Source organism: Ornithorhynchus anatinus, chromosome 3, assembly GCF_004115215.2.
Source record: "Ornithorhynchus anatinus isolate Pmale09 chromosome 3, mOrnAna1.pri.v4, whole genome shotgun sequence".
NCBI classification, from domain to species: Eukaryota; Metazoa; Chordata; class Mammalia; order Monotremata; family Ornithorhynchidae; genus Ornithorhynchus; species Ornithorhynchus anatinus.
In genome coordinates, this window is record NC_041730.1 from 34,785,541 (window position 1) to 34,806,607 (window position 21,067).

At 43.6% G+C, this 21,067-nt stretch overlaps 1 protein-coding gene across 2 annotated transcripts; it reads left to right on the forward strand.

Moving 5' to 3' along the window:
* Positions 1–4,654: 4,654 nt before the first annotated feature.
* On the forward strand, positions 4,655–21,027 carry HTATIP2 (HIV-1 Tat interactive protein 2). Of its 2 annotated transcripts, none has more exons than XM_029060115.2 (6): positions 4,655–4,717; positions 6,971–7,166; positions 8,069–8,176; positions 18,173–18,310; positions 19,627–19,688; positions 20,584–21,027. In XM_029060115.2, the coding sequence occupies exons 2-6, from the start codon at positions 6,972–6,974 to the stop codon at positions 20,807–20,809; spliced, it is 729 nt and encodes a 242-aa protein (XP_028915948.1). In that variant the 5' UTR covers positions 4,655–4,717; position 6,971; the 3' UTR covers positions 20,810–21,027. The 2 variants fall into 2 exon arrangements, with proteins under 2 accessions (XP_028915948.1, XP_028915949.1); XM_029060116.2 differs by having other exon boundaries at positions 4,699–4,717; positions 6,968–7,166.
* The last annotated feature ends 40 nt before the right edge of the window (positions 21,028–21,067 follow it).

The window sequence follows — 21,067 nt, forward strand, 5'->3', positions numbered from 1 at the left end:
AGATTGAATATATGGGTTGAATGAAAAAGAACCTCTCCCGAAAATCTTGTTTGTCCCTTGCCAGCGGCCCTCTTGGAATACCTGCTTGTGGTTCTTAGCGTTTTGGTTTGTGACTCTTCACTTCAAGAGGCTTGGCCAATCTTGTTTTATTCCTTGACTTTCAAATAAGGGTATGTGAAATGGGTTGTAAAATATTAAATCTGTGCAGTGATGGGGTAGGAGTCTCTCAACAAGGATGACAGTTGAGCCTTGGTCTTGAGGCTTAAGAGCCAGGAGTCCATGCAAGGAATAGACGATAGAGATTTTTACAGTTCCACTACCACTGTCAGTCATGTTCCCTCTGTTCAAAACATAAATACTGCAATTTATTTTGTCCAATTCATGTTTTATTTTACAGTTTACCGAAGGGCCTACCTCCTGCACATCCAAGGAAGTTGACTGACATTCAATCAACCAACCAATGGTTCTTATTGAGTGCTTATTGTGTGCAGAGCACTGAATTAAGTGCTTGGAAGAGTACCATAGAGTTGGCAGACACAAGGCCTGCCCATAAGACTATCTGTATTCAGTGTACTATAATATGTTCATTATGTGTATATATACACTAAGCCAAGCTGTCTCATGGAAAGAGCAAGGGCCTGGGAGTCAAAGGACCTGGGTTCTAATTCCAGCTCTGCCACTTGTCTGCTGTGTGACCTTGGGCAAGTCGCTTAACTTCTCTGCACTTCAGTTACAGCATCTGTAAAATGGGGATTAAATTAGTGAGCTCTATGTGGGTTATGGACTTTGTCCATCCTGATTATCTTGTATCTACCCCAGTGCTTGGTGCAGTGTCTGGCACATAGTAAGCACTTAACAAATACCATAAAAAGTATACATTATGAGACACTCTTTTGGAGTGGGTATCCTATGGTCATCATTTCTCATAAGGTTGTTGGAAGGGAATCATTTTTTATCCTAGGTACTATGGGGTTTTGTGACTCTTCCATTTCCACAGTTCATGTTTGGGACTCAGAATTTGTCCTTGTCTACAAAACAGTTTATTCCCTGGGGCATCTCTATAGGTAGGGAGGCACTGTGGACTAGTGGAAAGACCATGTGTCTGGATATCAAGACCTAGGTTCTAGATAATGCTCTGCCACTGGCCTGCTGTGTGACTTGGGGCAAGTCTCTCAACCTCTCTGGGCCTGAGATTCCTCATCTGTAAAATGAAGATAAGATTACATATGAGCCTCAGGGTCAGGGCCTGAAGACTATGCCTGATCTATTCACTATGTATCTACCTTACTATTACGGGCTCTCGTTATATCCCGGCTAGACTACTGTGTCAGCCTTCTCTCTGACCTCCCTTCCTCCTCTCTCGCCCCGCTCCAGTCTATTCTTCACTCCGCTGCCCGGCTCATCTTCCTGCAGAAACGATCTGGGCATGTCACTCCCCTTCTTAAACAACTCCAGTGGTTGCCTATCGACCTCCGCTCCAAACAAAAACTCCTCACTCTAGGCTTCAAGGCTCTCCATCACCTTGCCCCTTCCTACCTCTCCTCCCTTCTCTCTTTCTACCGCCCACCCCGCACGCTCCGCTCCTCTGCCGCCCACCTCCTCGCCGTCCCTCGGTCTCGCCTATCCTGCCGTCGACCCCCGGGTCACGTCCTCCCGCGGTCCTGGAACGCCCTCCCTCCTCACCTCCGCCAAACTGATTCTCTTTCCCTCTTCAAAACCCTACTTAAAAATCACCTCCTCCAAGAGGCGTTCCCAGACTGAGCTCCTCTTCCCCCTCTACTCCCTCTGCCATCCCCCCTTTACCTCTCCGCAGCTAAAGCCTCATTTTCCCCTTTTCCCTCTGCTCCTCCACCTCTCCCTCCTTCCCATCCCCACAGCACTGTACTCGTCCGCTCAACTGTATATATTTTCGTTACCCTATTTATTTTGTTAATGAATTGTACATCGCCTTGATTCTATTTAGTTGCCATTGTTTTTACGAGATGTTCTTCCCCTTGACGCTGTTTATTGCCATTGTTCTTGTCTGTCCGTCTCCCCCGATTAGACTGTAAGCCCGTCAAACGGCAGGGACTGTCTCTATCTGTTGCCGACTTGTTCATCCCAAGCGCTTAGTACAGTGCTCTGCACATAGTAAGCGCTCAATAAATACTATTGAATGAATGAATGAATGAATGAATGAATGAATGAATGAATACCCTAGCACATAACATGATGCTTGGAACATCATCAAGTCTTTACAAACACCATGAAAAGCGTACCCTAAAAAAGGCAGGAATTGTGTGACCTTGGCCAAGTCACGTGACTTCTCTGTGCCTCAGTTACCTCCTCTGTAAAATAGGGATTAAATACTCCTCCTTCTGATTTAGGCTGTGAGACCCTTGTTAGACAGGAACATGTGTCCCACCAGATTACCTTGTATCTACCTCAGTGCTTAACAAGTGCCATTAAAAAAAACCAAAAACAGTAGGTGCTCAGTAAAGTCCATTGATTAATTTATTCATTGCACTATATGGTATCTTTTCTTTAACCTTCTTAGCATTTACTTCTGCTGGCTCTCTCTCCTTCTCCCTGCCGCCTCTCAGCTTCTCTCAAAAGGGGTTAAATTCCCAGGAGCCAAGTGACCAGTGGCCACTGGATCGGATTTTGAGGCCTGAAGAATGAACAATGCCTTAAATTTGTGCCACTTGTCTGCTGTGTGGCCTTGGACAAGTCATGTAACTTCTCTGTGCCTCAATTCCCTCATCTGTAAAATGGGGGGGGGGGGATTGAGACTGTGAGCCCCACATGGGATGGGGGAAGGAGGGAAGGAGGGAAGGAAGAAAGAAAGAGAGAAAGAAAGAAAGAGGGAAAGAAATAGAGAGAAAGAGAGAAAGGGAGAAAGGAAGAAAGAGAGGGAAAAAAAGAGAGAAAGAAAGAGAGAAAGAAAGATGTGCCTGCCTGCTCAGTTGAAGCAGCGTGGCCTAGTGGCAAGAGCATATATTTAGGAGTTATAGGAAGTGGGTTCTAAGCCCCACTCCACCACTTGTCTGCTGTGTGACCTTGGGCAAGTCCCTTCACTTATCTGTGCCTCAATGACTTCATCTGTAAAATGGAATTGAAGACTGAGAGCTCCACGTGGGACAACCTGATTATCTTGTAGGGAAGCAGTGTGGTAGGAAAGCAGTGTGGCTCAGTGGAAAGAGCTCGGGCTTGGGACTCAGAGGTCATGGATTCTAATCCCGGCTCTGCCATTTGTCAGCTGTGTGACTTTGGGCAAGTCACTTCACTTCTCTGGGCCTCAGTGCCCTCATCTGTAAAATGGGGATGAAGACTGTGAGCCTCACGTGGGACAATCTAATGACCCCGTATCTCCCCCAGCACTTAGAACAGTGCTCTGCACGTATTAAGCGCTTAACTAGTGCCATTATTATTATTATTATATCTCCCCTGGTGCTTAGAAGAGTGCTTGGCACGTAGTAAGCGCTAAAGAAATGTCATCAGCAGCGTGGCTCAGTGGAAAAAGCCTGGGCTTGGGAGTCAGACGTCATGGGTTCGAATGCCGACTCTGCCACTTGTCAGCTGTGTGACTGTGGGCAAGTCACTTCACTTCTCTGGGCCTCAGTTACCTCTTCTGTAAAATGGGGATTAGCTGTGAGCCTCACGTGGGACAAACTGATGACCCTGTATCTACCCCAGCGCTTAGAACAGTGCTCTGCACATAGTAAGCGCTTAACAAATACGATTAGACTGTAAGCCCATCAAAGGGCAGGGACTGTATCCGTTGCCGACTTGTTATTCCAAGCACTTAGTACAGTGGTCTGCACATAGTAAGCGCTCAATAAATACTATTAAATGAATATTGAATGAATTGCTAATTCTCTTCCCCTCTTCAAAACCCTACTTAAAGCTCACCTCCTCCAAGAGGCCTTCCCAAACTGAGCTCCCCTTTTCCCTCTGCTCCCTCTACCCCCCTTCACCTCTCCGCAGCTAAACCCTCTTCTCCCCCCTTTCCCTCTGCTCCTCCCCCTCTCCCGTCCCATCCCCTCAGCACTGTACTCGTCCGCTCAACTGTATATATCTTCATTACCCTATTTATTTTGTTAATGAGACCTTGATTCTATTATTTGCTATTGTTTTAATGAGATGTTCTTCCCCTTGTTTCTATTTATTGCCACTGTTCTTGTCTGTCTCCCCCAGTTAAGCCCATCAATGGACCGGGACTGTCTTTTATGTGTAACCGATTTGTCCATTCCAAGCGCTTAGTACAGTGCTCTGCACACAGTAAGCGCCCAATAAATCCCCAATCTGTCAGCTGTGTGACTGTGGGCAAGTCACTTTCCTTCTCTGTGCCTCAGTGACCTCATCTGTAAAATGGGGATGAACTGGGGAGCCTCACGTGGGACAACCTGAGGACCCTGTATCTCCCCCCCAGCGCTTAGAACAGCACATAGTAGGCGCTTAACAAATGCCAACATTGTGATTATTAAATATTATTAAATGAATGAATGAATGGATGGATGGATGAATGGATGAATGACGACATAAAAAAGAAAAAAAGCAGTAGATGGAAAAGGCCCTATGGCTTTGGGAGGCCGCAGGCCCCGCCCACATCTGGGAGGGGAGGAGGGGGAGGAGCGCGCCTGCGCAGTGTGCACCGGCCTGGCCGCGGCGGGGCTGGTTCGGGTGGCGAGCGGCGCCTGCGGGGGTCGGAGGAGTCGGCGGGGCGGGCCGGCTGCAGGTAGCGGGCCGGCCGGAGGGCGGCGCTCGAACCCCGGTTGGGCTTGGCCGGGCTGGGGTGGCGGGGGCTACCCACCGGGGGGGGGGGGGGGGGGGGGGCCACCAGGGGGAGCCCGCGGCGCCGCCTCGGCCCAGTGACTCAGCAGTTTCCTCTCCCCGGCAACTGAGAAGCAGCGTGGCGCAGTGGAAAGAGCATGGGCTTTGGAGTCAGGGCTCATGAGTTCGAATCCCAGCTCTGCCACTTGTCAGCTGTGTGACTGTGGGCAAGTCACTTCACTTCTCTGTGCCTCAGTTCCCTAATCTGTAAAATGGGGATTAAGACTGTGAGCCCCACGTGGGACAACCTGATTCCCCTGTGTTTACCCCAGCGCTTAGAACAGTGCTCTGCACATAGTAAGCGCTTAACAAATACCAACATTATTATTATTAACTGATGACTCCCAGGGGGAGGCTTTCAACCGCCATTCATTCATTCGGTGTAATTCATTCATTCAGTGGTATTTATTGAGCGCTTACTAGGTGCAGAGCACTGGACTAAGCGCTTGGAATGAACATGTCGGCAACAGATACAGTCCCTGCCCTTTGACGGGCTTACAGTCTAATCAGGGGAGACAGACAAGAACAATGCCAATAAATAGAGTCAAGGGGAAGAACATCTCGTAAAAACAATGGCAACTAAATAGAATCAAGGCGATGTACATTTCATTAACAGAATAAATAGGGTAATGAGAATATATACAGTTGAGCCCTCACCGTCTGTCATAATAATAATGGTATTTGTTAAGCCCTTACTATGTGCAGAACACTGTTCTAAGCGCCGGGGGAGATACAGGGTCACCAGGTTGTCCCACAGGAGGCTCACAGTCTTCATCCCCATTTTACAGATGAGGTCACTGAGGCCCAGAGAAGTGAAGTGACTTGCCCACAGTCACACAGCTGACAAGCGGCAGAGCCGGGATTCAAACCCATGACTTCTGAGTCCCAAGCCCGTGATCTTTCCACTGAGCCAAGCTCCTTCTCTAATAATTGTGGTATTTGTTAATAATAATAATGCTGGTATTTGTTAAGTGCTTACTATGTGCCAAGCACTGTTCTAAGCGCTGGGGAGATACAGGGTTACCAGGTTGTCCCACAGGAGGCTCACAGTCTTCATCCCCATTTTACAGATGAGGGCACTGAGGCCCAGAGAAGTGAAGTGACTAGCCCTCAGTCACACAGCTGACAAGCGGCAGAGCCGGAATTCAAACCCATGACTTCTGAGTCCCAAGCCCGTGATCTTTCCACTGAGCCATGCTCCTTCTCTAATAATTGTGGTATTTGTTAATAATAATAATGATAATGTTGGTATTTGTTAAGTGCTATGTGCCAAGCACTGTTCTAAGCACTGGGGGAGATACAGGGTCATCAGATTGACCCAAGTGGGGCTCATAGTCTTAATCCCCATTTTACAGATGAGGTAACTGAAGCCCAGAGAAGTTAAGTGTCTTGCCTAAAGTCACACAGCAACTTGCGGAGCTGGGATTAGAACTCACAATCTCTGACTCCCAAGCCCACACCCTTGCCACTAAACCTCGCAAAGCACTGTACCAAGCGCTTGGGAGAGTACAGTAGAACAACACACCGAATCATTCCCATCCACAACGAGCTCACGGCCTCAATAGTAATGGGACTTTTGAAGTGCTTTCTCTGTACTGGCATATGTACTAGATAATCAGGTTGGACTCACTCTAAGAGGAAGGGAAAACAGGTCTTTTATCCCCTTTTACAGATGAGGAAACTGAGTCACGTAGGACAAGCACTTGTTCAAGGTCACACAGATAGAAAATGGTGGACTCTCCCCTTTTAGACTGTAAGCTCTTTGTGGGCAGGGAAAGTCACTGTTTATTGTGGTGGTGTACTTTCCCAAACGCTTAGTACACTGCTCATCATAGAGTAAGCGCTTGATAAATACGATTGAATGAATGTAGACAGGGCAGGGTGGTGCGTACCAACTCTGTTGCATTGTACTTTGCCAAGAGCTCAGTACAGTGTTCTGCACACAGTAAGTGCCCATAAATCCCCTTGATTGGAGCTGAGATTATAACCCTGTGCTCCTGATTTCTAGTCCCATATGTTTAACAATAAGCCACGCTGCCCCCCACTTCCCACAGTTTAAGAAAGTTAAGCACAGTAGGATTTGGTTGCAGGCAGAGTTAAGGCCATTAAGGTATTTTAGGAGTCTGGAGTTATCTGTGTTGGGTATTTTGTCCAGCAGAATGGCCACCACTGAGGACATGCGGAACCTCCAGGAAGAGTTCAAGATGCAGAATAAATCCGTCTTTATTCTGGGTGCCTCAGGGGAAACTGGCAGAGTGCTCTTGAAAGAAATCTTGAACTGGCAGTTATTTTCTAAGGTCACCCTCATTGGGCGGAGAAAACTGAACTTTGAAGAGGAAGCCTATAAAAATGTGGTATGATGTGGGATTGGACTCTTTTGGCTGACAGGTGGAAGAGTAGGCATTCTCCCTTCTGATTTTTAGTAATTTCTTAATGTTAAATTAATCTCTAAATAATAATAATAATAATGTTGGTATTTGTTAAGTGCTTACTTTGTGCAGAGCACTGTTCTAAGCACTGGGATATATATAGCATAATCAGGTGGTCCGACGTGAGGCTCACAGTCTTAATCCCCATTTTACAGATGAGGTGACTGAGGCACAGAGAAGTTAAGTGACTTGCCTACAGTCACACATTTGACAAGCAGCAGAGCTTGGTTTAGAACCCATGACTTCTGACTCCCAAGCCTGGGCTCTTTCCACTGAGCCACGCTGAGAGGAAACCCATCTCACTACAGTAGTGTGGGCACTAGGGAAGTACACATTTTGGAACAGTTTACCTACTTCTGCCTCTGCAGTTAATGCCATTTCATATCATGTCTTATATGCCTTATCTGGGGAAGAAAATAAACAAAAGTGATGTCTGATTCTAGTGACCCAGGAAAAGCAAGTGATTGGGTTTTATTTAAAAGACAGAGCTTATGGGATATGCCAACACAGCTAATCATGCCTCACTTTCACTAGGCACTTGAGAGCACTCAGTCCTATGGATTCTCAGGGAAAATTTTGGAAAAAGCAAAACTTTTCACCCTTCAAATGGCTGAGCTGAAATGGTTTGGGATAATAGTAGGGTCATTGCCAAGAATAAAGGCATCATCTTTTAGGGAGGGTTTTTAATTTTGTTACTGTAAATAGTCCTTTCCTTGATGGTTCACAACTTCCTTTTTACTATGAGCAACTTTTGGGCATTTCTTGAGTGTTCTTTAAATGTGTGGTTTTTAAATAATTCCAAGAATTCTCTTCTCTATGTGGTTTAGAATCAAGAAGTTGTGGACTTTGAGAAATTGGATGAACATTCCTCAGCATTTCAAGGCTACGATGTTGGATTCTGTTGTCTGGGGACGACTAAAGCCAAAGCAGGCTCGGTAAAGTAGAAAATCTTAAAGTGACATTGAGTGCCAGAAAATTTCAATTGTACCTTTCTTCCTTGAATTACTTTTTCTTCCCTTTCCATACACCCTCTCTTCTCTTTGTACTGGTGAGATAGGTTCATCATACCTCAATACTCTACTTGCCCATCCTTTTACTTTTTTGTGTAGTTTTCTGTAAAATAATAGTAATAATTGTGTTATTCCTTAAGCGCTTACTGTATTCCAGGCATGATACTAAGCTCTGGTGTGGATACAAGCAAATCGGGTTGGGCACAGTCCCTGTCCCATACGGCGCTCACATTCCCAATTCCCATTTTACAGATGAGGTAACTGAGGCACAGAGAAGTGAAGTGACTTGCCAAGGTTACACAGCAGATGAGTGGCCGAGCTGGGCACCTTCTGATGCCCAAGCCCATGCTCTATTCACTATGTCATGATGCTTCTCATATGAAGAAAATAGGAAGATGCTAGCCCATTTGTTGGCTTTGATTCCACATTAAAAAAAAATAGGAGAGGAATGCTGTCAATACATCCTTAGTATTCTCATCTGTAAAACTTTCTTGTGGTGATTCACAAATTTGCCAGACAAATGCAAATTGTATACCATAAGCTGAGGAACTATAATAACCATTACTCAATCTGCTGATTTACAAAAGAAATGGCACTGATGGGTCAGATGAGAAGTCTGTCTGGCCTGATGTGCTGCCTTTGATGCCGGAATCCTGTGATGGGTTCTCTTCTTAATATCCAAATGAAAAATTATTGGATTATTAACACCCCTAGCTTTCCCTCTTGGAACCTAATATGGACCTCTCACATATTAATTGATGCAAAACCTTCTTGAACCTAAGGGTGTTTGGGGTCTGTACCACTTCATACATTAATATGTTAATAAATTCCAATGCTTACCGTCCATTGTGTGAAGAAGTGCTTCCTTTAAATTTTGTTTTAAACCACTGACTTCAAGCTTCATTGCCATACTCCCCTTTAAACTGATGTGAGATTTGTTGAAAAGCAATGCCATGTTTAACCTTTCCCTATTCTTCATAACACTCCATAAAAAGCATGGATTGATTGACTGGTTCATTAATTTGTTGATATCAGTCATATCAACTCAGCTTTCAACTTTTCAGATTGAAGGCTTTTCAGAAAAATCCTTGTAAGGAAGCTGTTCTGAACCCCAGTTCGTCTTTTATTCTGTTTGCTCCTGCATCATTCTTCCATTGGAGAGATATTCCGAACTCTTTTTCTTGTCAGGGTGTGGGCTTCTCCAAATCATCAGGGGTTTAGAGCCATGCCCAGTTTTTTTTTGGTTTTAAAACTATAAATTGAATCCTTGTCTCTTCTGCTACCGTTCTCTAGCTAAGACCTTCCCTCTTTGGGATTCTCTCCTTGACATTCGGTATACCACTTCTCTCTCCTTTGTCAAAGCCTTTTGAAATTACATCTCCTCCAGGGGGCCTTCGCTGATTAACCGCTTCTTCGCTGATTAACCGCTTGTCTCCGACTCCAGCATTCCTCACCAAAGCACTCGTATCCCCCTGTAGGGTGTACATATCTTTATACTCTTGCTTTCATCTACCTGTAATTGAATATGGTGCCTGTGCTTCCCCTCGATTGTAGATTGAGAAGAGGGATCATGTCTACTAATTGTACTCTTCCTTGTGCCTAGTACAGTGCTTTGCGCATGCTAAATACTGAATAAATAGTATTGACTGACTAAACTAGGAAACTAATCCTGTGTGTAAATTAGGCAGTGGGGAAGATGCATACTAATTTAGTCCATTGAAGCAGTTACTTAATAAATGGTACCACTGTGGCCTGGAAAAGTTAATACCTCTTCCCCAATTTATAATTAAGTGTGAAGTGTTTATCTGTTCAGAATTCTCAGTTGAGGATAAACAGCATGGGCAACCAATAAAACCCTAGAAATTTACTGTCTAAATTAGGAAAACCAAACTGACATAAAATGTACCTTAGAAATCTCATCACACTTTACAAATGATGCAATTAAAATCCTGCTGACAGTGGACACATTTTTAGACCTATGCATTTTAGAAAATCCAACCTTGTAGGTGGTTAACACTAGTTTGGAAGAAGTGAATAGAAGATGACCTAAAAAAAACAAAGCTTGTGTTTTCAAGGTACTGGAGCATTTTTGTCTCAGAAATGAAATTTATTTCAGTAGCTTCCTGCCTCTCCATTTGTTCTTTATAGTTCTGATAGTGACTTCTTTATGAACTCTATTCCAAATGGGTCCCTGGAAAGAAAAACATGCTCAAACATGTTCATGTCTCCCCTAAATTAAAAAAAAAACCCTCCCTTGACCATAAGGCTCTCTCCAGTTATCGCCCCATTTCCCACCTATCATTCCTCTCCTATCATTCTTGAGTGACTTGTCTGTTCCTGCTGTATCAAGTTCCTTTCCTCCAATTCTCTCCTCCTTGACCCCCATCAATCTGGCTTCTGTCCCCTTCACTCCAGAGAAATCAAGCTTTCAGGGGTCACCCGTGATCTCCTTCTGGCCAAATCCAATGGCCTCTACTCCATATTAATCCTTTTCGGCCTCTCCACTGCCTCTGACACTGTCGACCACCCCCTTCTGGAAACATTATCCTACCTGGGCTTCACTGACACTGCCTGCTCCTGGTTCTCTTCCTGTCTTTCTGGCTGCTTTCTCTTTCGTGGGCTCCTCCTCTGTCTCCTACCCCTGAACTGTGTAGGTGTCCCTCAAGGTTCAGTTCTGGGTCTCCCTTCTATTCTCCATTCCCTCGGAGAACTCATTCGCTCCGATGACTTCAACTACCACCTCTGTGCAGATGATTGCCAAATCTACATCTCCAGCCCTGCTCTCTTTCCCTCTCTGGGTCTTACATTTCCTCCTGCCATCACCTCAAATTTAACATGTCCAAAACAGAACTCCTTATCCTCCCAACCAAACTCTGTCCTCCCCCTAACTTTTCCATCACTGTAGATGGCACCACTGTTTGTTCTGTCTCACAAGCCCTTAACCTTGGTGTTATCCTTGACTCCTCTCTTGTTCAACCCATATATTCAATCCTGTCTGTTCGACCTTAACAACTTCACTAAAATCCAACCTTTCCTTTCCATCCAAACTGCTACCATGTTAATCCAAGTACTTATCCTATCCTATTTTGATTACTGTATCAGCCTCCATGCTGACCTCCCTGCCTCTTGTCTCTCCTCATTCTAGTCCATACTTCACTCTGTTGCCCAGATCATTCTTCCACGAAACATTCAGTCCATGTTTCCCCACTCGTCAAGAACCTCCAGTGGGTGCCCATCCACTTCCACATCAAACAGAAACTTTAAACCATCAGCTTTAAAACACTCAATCACTTTGTCCCCTTCTACCTCACCTCGCTAGTTTCCTTTTGCAACCCAGCCTGCACACTTCGCTCCTCTAATGCCAACCTACTTTATTTCAATCTCATCTATCTCGTCTCTGACTTCTTGCCCACATCCTGCCTCCTGGTACGTCCTCCCATTTCATATCTACCTTCAAAACCTTTTTAAAGGAACATCTCCAAGAGGCCTTCCCTAACTAAGCCTTCTTTACTTCTCTTTCCACTCCCTTCTGAGTCATCTGAACTTGCTCCCTTTATTCACCACTCCACAGCACTTATGTACATATCCATAATTGATTTATATTAATGACCATTTCCCCCTCAAAACTGTAAGCTTGATGTCGAGAGATAATGTGTCTGTTGCATCGTTGTGTCTTACTCTCCCATTTGCTTAGTATGGTGCCCTGCACACAGTAAGCCCTCAATAATTATGATTGATTGGAAGACATAGAAATCTGCCTTCCTTTTCTCTCAGCTCTGTGATTTTTCACTAAGGCAGTGTTTTGCACATAGCCGCCCCCCAGTGCCACTCTGGAGTGTAATTTTCAGTCAGAGTTGGGGAGTTGTAGAAGTTGACTCATTATGGTCTAGTCACGATGTGGTCCCATAAGTAAGAGTCTCTGGATTAAATTCTCTAAGTGATTGTCGGTGACGTATATACGAGTCTATCTTTGGTGACTTGTGACGCTTCTCAGGCACTGTCAGGATTAAATCTGCATTATTCTGTTCCCCAGTGCTCTGCATTCATTTTCTAGATACTGCAGAGTGGAATAGGTGTCAGATGCAAAAATGCAGGCAAAACGCATGGATCAAGCTATGGACTTGGTGTGTGCCCACACTACTGCTGTTTTTAACTAGCAACATAATTCTTCTTCAAATTAAATGAAAATAAAAGGAAATGTATACTCTAGCATATTATAGCAAGAAATACCCGGGATTGGCTGTGTATTATCAGTAAACCTCCTTATTTTATGGCTCAACCTGCAGGGCTTGATTGAGAAGCCAGCAAAAGCCTTAGCAGAGATGTGATCCAAGTGAGCTCCTGTAGTTTACAGAGAAGATTGCAAGCTTCAGAAAGACCTTTTCTTTGCTGAAAGGAACTTCAGAACTGTGGGCCAGCCTTCCTTTACCCCCTTGCCCCCAGCAGAGAAAGGATAGCATTTTGAGTTGTGATCAGTTTTGGTTTCCTGTTTCAATCATGTACAATTTGGCAGCAATCCTCAATTCCTGTTTATCAGGTTCTTATGAAGTATATTCCTTCAGTATATAAAGCATTTACATTTTTGCCAAGGCCCTTTTACATTGGCTAGCTCCAATTATTCTCACATGCCCCTCTTCATGGTTAGACTGTTTAATTAAGGCATTTATTAAGCACTTACTATGTGTCAAATACTGTTCTAGGAATTGGGCTAGATACCAGATAATCAGATCCTTTGCAGTCCCTGTCCCTCAAGGAGCTCACAGTCTAAATAGGAATGAGAACAGGTATAGAGTTCCCATTTTATGGTTGAGGAAACTGACTTGCCCAAGGTCACACAGCGGGCAAATGGTGTAGCTGGGATTAGGATCCAGGACCTCTGACTCCTAGGCCCTTGCTCTGTCCACCAGGCCATTACCGACTCCAATAGAGACTTAAATGATTTGCCAGGAACACCTAGCAGGTAAAAGTCATAGATGGGCCTGAAACCCAGGACTCCTCTGTATGTGTTCTTTCCACTAATTAGCTGGTTGATCAGTAATTTTAGAAAATCCATTAGAATTGGCCAACAGAGGATTAGAATTCCCCTTTAAAAGCTATGTGGACTCCCAAATCTACCTCCTGGCTAATTTGTAACCCACACCTAATTAATAATTAATTAAGACATTTAATCATTGTCTATGTGATAAGTGCTATCTTAGATGCAAGTTTTTATGATTGGCCCCAGTCTCTTTCACACAAAGGGCTCACAATCTATTTTATTTTCAATTTGAAGAAAAATTATGTTGCTAGTTAAAAACAGCAGTAGTGTGGGTACCCACTAAATCCATGGCTTGATCTGTGCATTTTGCCTGCATTTTTGCATCTGGCACCTATTCCTCTCTGGAGGCTCAGAGATTATGACTTGCGCTAGGGCCATGGCCCAGCTAGAATTCAAACCTGGATCATATGATACTGCCCTTTCCCCCCCCCCGACCCCCCCCCATCACACCCAGTCCTGTGTTCTTTCCACTAAGCCATGCTGCCTCCCCAATCATGCTGCATATCTCCTTGCCCCCAGGACATCTCCATTTGAAAGTGCTGCTGGTACCTCAAATGTGTAATATTTAAAACTGAACTGTTTCTCTCCTAACTCATTCAGTCATTTATTAAGGACTTACTGTGTGTAGAGCACTGTACTAAGTGCTTGGGAAAGTACAGTAAAACAGACAGTGACAATCCCTGCTCACGAGTTCAGTCTCCTCCTAACTTTCCTATTTCAGTCAATACACCAACACTGTTCCTGCCCCGAACCTGCAACCTCAACTTCTTCCTCAACTCCTTGGTATCCTCCATATTCATTCTACTTCAAATCCTGCCTGTTTTTGCTACCCAGCATAGCCCAGATCTTCCCTTTCTCTCTATTTAGACAGTTACTACTCTGATACAAGTGCTAGACTGTTCTATCAGCCTCATTTCCCTATCTGCACCCTGACCCTTCTCTAATCTGTATTACACTCCCGTATATGGAACATCTTTCTGAAGCACGTATGGCACACATCCCTTTGCTTCTCAAAGCCCTCCACTAGCTTTCAGTGCCCCTCTGCATCAAGCAAAACTTCTCACAGCTGGCTTCAAGGTTCCCACCAATTAACCTCATTTCGTATATTTTTTTTCATTAGGTCACCTCCTAACTGTACCTTGCTCTTGACATTCCAGCCTCCATTCCCTCAGCTTGGAACACCCTTTTCCAACCTCAGTCTGAAAGATCCACCTCTTCCTACAAACTTTCTTCTATTAATTTCCAGCATCCCAGGTCAGATAAACTCAACAGCCATATCTAGGACTTTTGAAATTTATATACCCAACCTCAGCAATTGTGTATATACATTTATTTAATTGAACATTTAGTTTTTTATCTTGATTACTCCATTTGTAAAAGTTTTCATGTCTGTTTCTCATTAGCGTTTAAACTCCTTGGGAGCAGAGAATTTGTCACTTTCCAAGCACTAAGGACTCAAATGTTGTTATTATTATTATTACTACTACTGTTCTTACAAAGAAGTTTTTCTTTTGGAAAAAGGAGGTTAGGATAGAGGGGAGGCTTCTGCCATCCGAAGCCCTTATGTTAATAGTGTGGTTCTTATTTGAGAGCTAAGTGACAAAGTAATGCACTCAGAGACTTTGTCACTGACTAAATTAACAGGTTTCTATACCAGTGAAATTTTAAAAAGATATATTTCTGGAAAGTGGTCTGTGTGCTGTTTTCATTCCTAAGCCTCCGTTCCCCCATCTGTGGCATGTTGAGCTAAATCTATGTTGGTTTGAAAGACAAATTTCTTGATTCGGCATCTCTTGCCATTAATAAATAGGATCTTCCCTACTCCAAAGAGAGGAATTGCTAGCTAGACTCTGGCTTTGAAACAAAGGCACCTGGGAGCCACCAGGGCCCACATTAAAGTCCGATGTATAAGCTCTCAGAATCATTGATGAGCAGTTAAATGCGACATTAAAAGAATTTCAACTTCTTTCTCCTTTTGAGGCTTCACTTCACTCCCCAACTAAAAAGCTTCGCATTGGCGTCGGGGGGAGAGAAATTCAAAATCGAGTGGGCTTAGAAAAATAAGTGTTTATAATCAGCTTGAGAGCTCAGTGGATCTGCGAAATCGTTTCGGATTAACAGGCTATTGATTGCCAATAAAACAATATTTAGCTTTGTCCGGAGAACGGCACTGGAGAAAGGTATAGGCACCTTGTCAAACAGGGCCCATTGAGCAGGGATGATGGGTCAAAGTGTGGGGGTCTTAGCGGCAGCGTGGGTGCTCGTTCTCCAAGGAGAGGTTGTCAGTTGTTAGGGAGGCGGGTGAAAGGAAGGACGCCACGGCCTGATGGCTGGGGTAGTATTGATGTGCATTAGCTGACTAATCAGATTGAAAAAGTCCCATGGTATTTATGTCACTTTAATTTTCATCAAACAATTGGTGACGACAGCACTCTATTAAAAGGAGGTTGATCCAGAACTAAAGCTAAATAAATTAGGGTCTCAGTTTAATCAAATTATCCCTTTGCAGGCCTTGGATTAACTGAGAGAGACAGCGTCGGTATAGGGATTTTTGATTGGTTGAATCTTTTTTAAAGAAGTTGATTATGGGCGGGGGAGAGGCCTAACACCACAACTATAAATGATCCTTCTAAATAGCACCCCTAAAAAACGGGAGTTAAATTTCACAAACTACTTTAGCGATTTTATTTCAGAAAAGCATCTGGTTTATTGGTAAGGTTTGCTTTGGGGCCACAAGAACCAAACCTACGTTTTAACTGGAGGGACAGTGGGGCGAGTATTCTAAAAGTTTGTTTTTGTCAGGGGCAATTGAAAACAAACTTAAATGGCTTTCCAAATTTGAGACTTGATTTTCTTTCTTCCAAATGTCCATTTGGTATGTAGTTCTGATTGGTCAGAATCACCTCCTGATGATGCCTTTAGTGGCATCTCCCATTGTAAATGACAGTTGAGTCTAGGCCCAGTCCCAAAGACTTTGGGACCGAGAACCCATGACAAGGAATCAAGTATAATGACAGTAGTTTCGGCAGTGCCGTTCCCACTCTGTCAGCCCTGCTGGTCGTTCCCGCTAGGGCAAGTGGCCTGGTAGAAGGGGTACTGGTCTGTGGATCTGGAGACCGGGGTTCTAATCCCAGCTCCACTCTTTCCCTGCCCTGAGACCTTGGGCAAGTCACTTAATTTCTCTGACCCTCAGTTTCCTCATCTGTAAAATGGGGATTCAGTACCCATTCTCCCTCCCCTTTGGACTGGGACAGGGACTCTATCCAACCTTATAGTTGTGTTTCTAACCCAGTGCCTGGTACAGTTCTTGGCATTCATTCATCCATTCATTCAATCGGATTTACTGAGTACTTATTGTGTGTGCAGAGCACTGTACTAAGTGCTTGGGAGAGTTCAGTACAACAATAAACAGTCACACTCCCTGCTTGCAATGAGTGTGCAGGCTAGAGGCAGGGAGACAGAAATCAATACAAATAAATAAAATTACGGGTATGGCACAAAGTAAGGACTTAACACATCACAAGTATTAAGGCATAGCTGCACCAACTCAGTAGGTGGGCCTGAGTTCAGCACGCTGAAATGTGCGCACAAAACTTTAAGTGTATAACCCATTTATGGCTGAGGTTGGATTGGATTATCATACATCATCAGTCGTTGCCAAGTTGCCTCAGTAGCCGCTGCGATCTCTGCTCCCCACATTAGCCAGCTATTTGCAGGATTCCCACTGAGCATGTCCACCACCCAAAATGCCCTTGCCAGAAACCTTCATCACTGATGGCACCGTCCCAGCAGGCAAGCCTGCTTCTAACTGCTTCACCCCTGCAGCCGCAGTGAAGTCTCGATTGAGCACAAAGCAGGTGTATCACAGTTTATAAAAATGGAAATGGACAGGTGAATTAGCCTTGGCCATAGAGGGTAATATTGGGTTTTTTCTCTAAAGAAAGGGTATTTATCTAAACTAACTTGGTCATTGGTTACAAGGGTCCTGAGCATCACAGAAATGTGTTTATGATACTACTTCACTGAAAACAATTCTAGCAACAAACCAGCCATTCTGCAAATGATAAATCTCTGGGTAGACCTCACTATCAGTGTAAAATCTAAATTTGAAAGACATGGAGAAAATACACACTCTTTTTTTCTGTACTGTTTTGAGGCTGTCTGAGACTTCTCTACCAAGCAGCCCTGGCACTGAAATTGGATGATGTTGGTGATTGGTGTGTCTCCATACTCTTTCTTTGTTCATTTTCATGACTCCACCTCCTGGGCCATTTCCCCCTTGACACTTTGCTTCGGATTTTTTTCTCAACTTCCCAGATGTTTTTCTTGTTTGACGTTTATCGAGTGTCTGCTAAGTGCCAAAGCCATAGTCTTATCTCAGTGGTCTTATAGCCTGCACATAGAAGGGGTAAAGAAAGATCAGGAAAGCTCAGGAGAAGAAAAAAAGTGGTAGAGTCAAAGGAAAGGTAAAGCCAAGCAGGTTCCATAGCCTTTATTCTTCCCAGCCCTTCAATCTTCTGTCTTCTATCGTTTTCAATTCCTAACTTACTGCCGATGGCGGGTGCACTCTCATGGTATCTCCACCTCCAGCCCTTATTCCTTTTACCCTGTGTTTCTCAGCATTCTCCTTTTGTATATCATGGAGGCTCACCCCTTGTCTCTCCATTGCCCAGGAGCCCGGGAAATGAACCAAATAAAGTCCTTTTTAGATTATGAGTGCCACTAGGGACAGAGACCCTGTTTAATTTCCACCTGTGTATTTTCTCCCGGCACTTAGTGTAAGTACAGTGCTCTATACACAGTAAGCACTTAATACTCTCGCTATTAGTACTTTTCACCTTCTGTATTTTGGAAATAACATTCACATCCTTTCTGTCCCTCAGGAGGGATTTGTTCGTGTCGACCGGGATTATGTATTGAAGTCGGCAGAGTTAGCGAAAGCTGGAGGATGCAAACATTTCAACTTGCTGTCCTCAAAAGGAGCTAATAAGATGAGCAGTTTTCTATACTTACAAGTTAAGGTTTGTGCAAGTTTTCCTTTTCGTTCTCTAGAGCTTTTCTTACTTGGGCCCCCTTTCTTGTTCTGAATAATACATGAGGCTCATCTGGAGAAAGTGAATTAGTATTAGTGTTAATAATACTTCTTTGTATTTCTATTAACTGCAGGGACTGTGTTGCCAGGGGCTGCGTTTTCTGCACAAGTATTGATTTAGAAGCTATTTATAACGCTGTTACCTTGTAATTCCCTGCCACCCTCCTTCTCCCCTCAAGTGCTTCTAGGCTCATGATTGAAGTGGAAGTTGATTTCATTTTAATAATTATAAGTGATTTGAAATCAGGAGTGGTGGAAATTTGTTAAAACAGACTATTATGTCCTCAAAGTTTGAAAAAAAAAACCCAACAAAAAAACAGTAAAGCCGTTCTTAGCTATGACTTCCAGGAAGGATTAACATCTAGACTGTGGCATTTATTAAGGGGTTACTATGTGCCAAGCACTGTAATTAAGCAAGTGCTGGGGTAGATACAAGATCATCAGGTCCCACATGGGGCTCACAGTCCAAGTAGGAAGGAAAACAGGTATTCAATCCCTATTTTGAGTCACAGAGAAGGTAAGTGCCTTGCCCAAGACCACACAGCAGGCAAGTGGCAGAGCGGGGATTAGGACCCAAGTCCTCTGACACCCAGGCCCAAACTCTTTCCTAGGCCACACTGCTTCCCTATGCTTTTTTTCCTGCTGGTTAACATTCATACAATTTATGATTCTTCTATATTTCCTTTCAGCAGCTAAAGTATCTGGTCTAAGAAGGTTAAACAGGAGGGAATACTCAGTCTCCTGTAGTTCTGGGGCAAAACCAGCCAGGACTCAGTGAAGCACTCATAGGACCAAATTCTGTATAGAGTAATTCAGTAAAACTAGTAACCAGTGAGCTCCAGAATCCAAGGTCCTGTGATCAGTAATGCCTAAAATAATATCTTGGCTTCAAAAACATTTTTATAGAGTGTTTTAGAGGATCCCAGAAACCACTCTATGTAGTAAATGGAATAAAGAGGGTGATTTTTTAAAATTGGCCTGATTCTCAGATTTGACACTCTTTTGTTTCTCAGGGACTCCAGAATGGAGGAAGCTAACTGTGTTGGCCTGGATTGGTGGCTTTTGTCAGATGTTGTTCTTGTTCTGGTTGAATTTCTAGTGTAAATGAAAATTTGTCATTTAAGAGGTAGAAGCTTCGAAGGCCTTCATTCTGATTATTTTTAAAACAAGAAATCAATTTACAAACCATTCTGAAGCACACTAAGTTTTTTGATACTGGAGAAATTATTTATTTTGCTTTTGTAGGGTGAAGTGGAAGCCAAAATTGAAGAATTGAACTTCGATCGCTACACAATATTTAGACCTGCGTAAGTATTACTACTTAGCCAAAGTCTCCTACTGTGTAAATTACTCCCTTGAAATAAGTTAAGTGCTTTTAGAAGCCAATTCAATTCTTTTTAAGCCACAAGAGTGTCATTTAGTAAATAACTGCTTCAGTGCCCTAATGGTTATACACAGGGCCCTGAAAGGTTTGAATCTGCTTCGAAAAGTGCCCTACCTCCTTCCAAGAACTGTTGTGGTTTATGCATTTAGATGAATTTGGCCCATTGATTCAAAAACATTTTGAAATGAAATGCCATTGATAATTAATCCTTTTAACATCACAAGATAACTGGAAAGTAGGTCTATACCGCTGGGATCACAGAAGTTACAAGCACACCCAACTCCAGAAGTGAAATTCTTGATAGTAGTGCCTGTTCTTTTCTCTGCATCACCCCATCAAAAAACTCAACAAAAATAAAAAACCCACCCGAGGATTAACGATTTCCAGGTTTCAGCCTGGGTGAAAATTGAGATTGGGTGGAAAAAAATCCCTCAGTATTGTAGGTCCTGAAGATTGAACTGGTAGACTGAATACCATTCAGGATCCTGGGCAACTTCTTTTAAAATTGGGTAACTTGTTCCTTCAACTGAATCTTTCCAAAACCTAGATGGGTGCTGTATTGCAGCGACTGTGAAACTTTACTGAGCAGTACTCATGGGTTTGTGTTTTTTAACCATGCAACGGAGGGAGACCTGGACCATTTTTCTAAGTCAAAAATTCATGGAGCCAGGGATAGTCCTCAGAATTTCTTGGCTCCTTGGATCTGTTCAGATCATAAGGTACTGCTTCTCAAAGTCCACAACAAACCTCCTGCCCCAGTGGAAGATGGTATTTCCTAATCAAATTCACCTGATCTGGTCCTCCTTGTGTATTTTTAGTGTCCTGCTATGTGACAGACAAGAATCCCGCCCAGGCGAATGGCTGGCCAGAAAATTCCTAAGTTCCATTCCAAATGTGTTGGCGGATGGATATTCAGTGCCTGTGCCGACTGTAGTCAGAGCGATGCTTAACAATCTGGTACTCAAGAGTGACAAGAAGATGGAGCTGCTAGAGAACAAAGCGATCCATAACCTTGGGAAAACAGACCCAATTGCACAGTCATGATCATATTGAATAGGAAGCAATTCAGCATTTATTAAATCCTGATGTACTATTCAAATAACCTGACAAGGATTATGAGAGCTCTAAAATATTTGTTTTTGGATTCAAGCTTGTTTACATGTACTTCCATACAGGCTATGTCATATGAAGATCATTAATTAACTTCATATCTTTATTACTGCTTTATTATTTGTAACTAAAAAGGGACTATTACAAGGACATTGTGGATATTGTGTCTTTTTTTTTCAAATAAGAAAGGAG

What these genes read in the sequence shown, in the direction of transcription:
- HTATIP2 (XM_029060115.2), top strand. Translation starts at nt 6,972, where the DNA reads ATGGCCACCACTGAGGACATGCGGAACCTCCAGGAAGAGTTCAAGATG. An exon ending in CTAAAGCCAAAGCAGGCTCG is followed by an intron (nt 8,177 to 18,172) that starts GTAAAGTAGAAA and finishes TCTGTCCCTCAG; the next exon opens with GAGGGATTTGTTCGTGTCGA. An exon ending in TTCTATACTTACAAGTTAAG is followed by an intron (nt 18,311 to 19,626) that starts GTTTGTGCAAGT and finishes TTGCTTTTGTAG; the next exon opens with GGTGAAGTGGAAGCCAAAAT.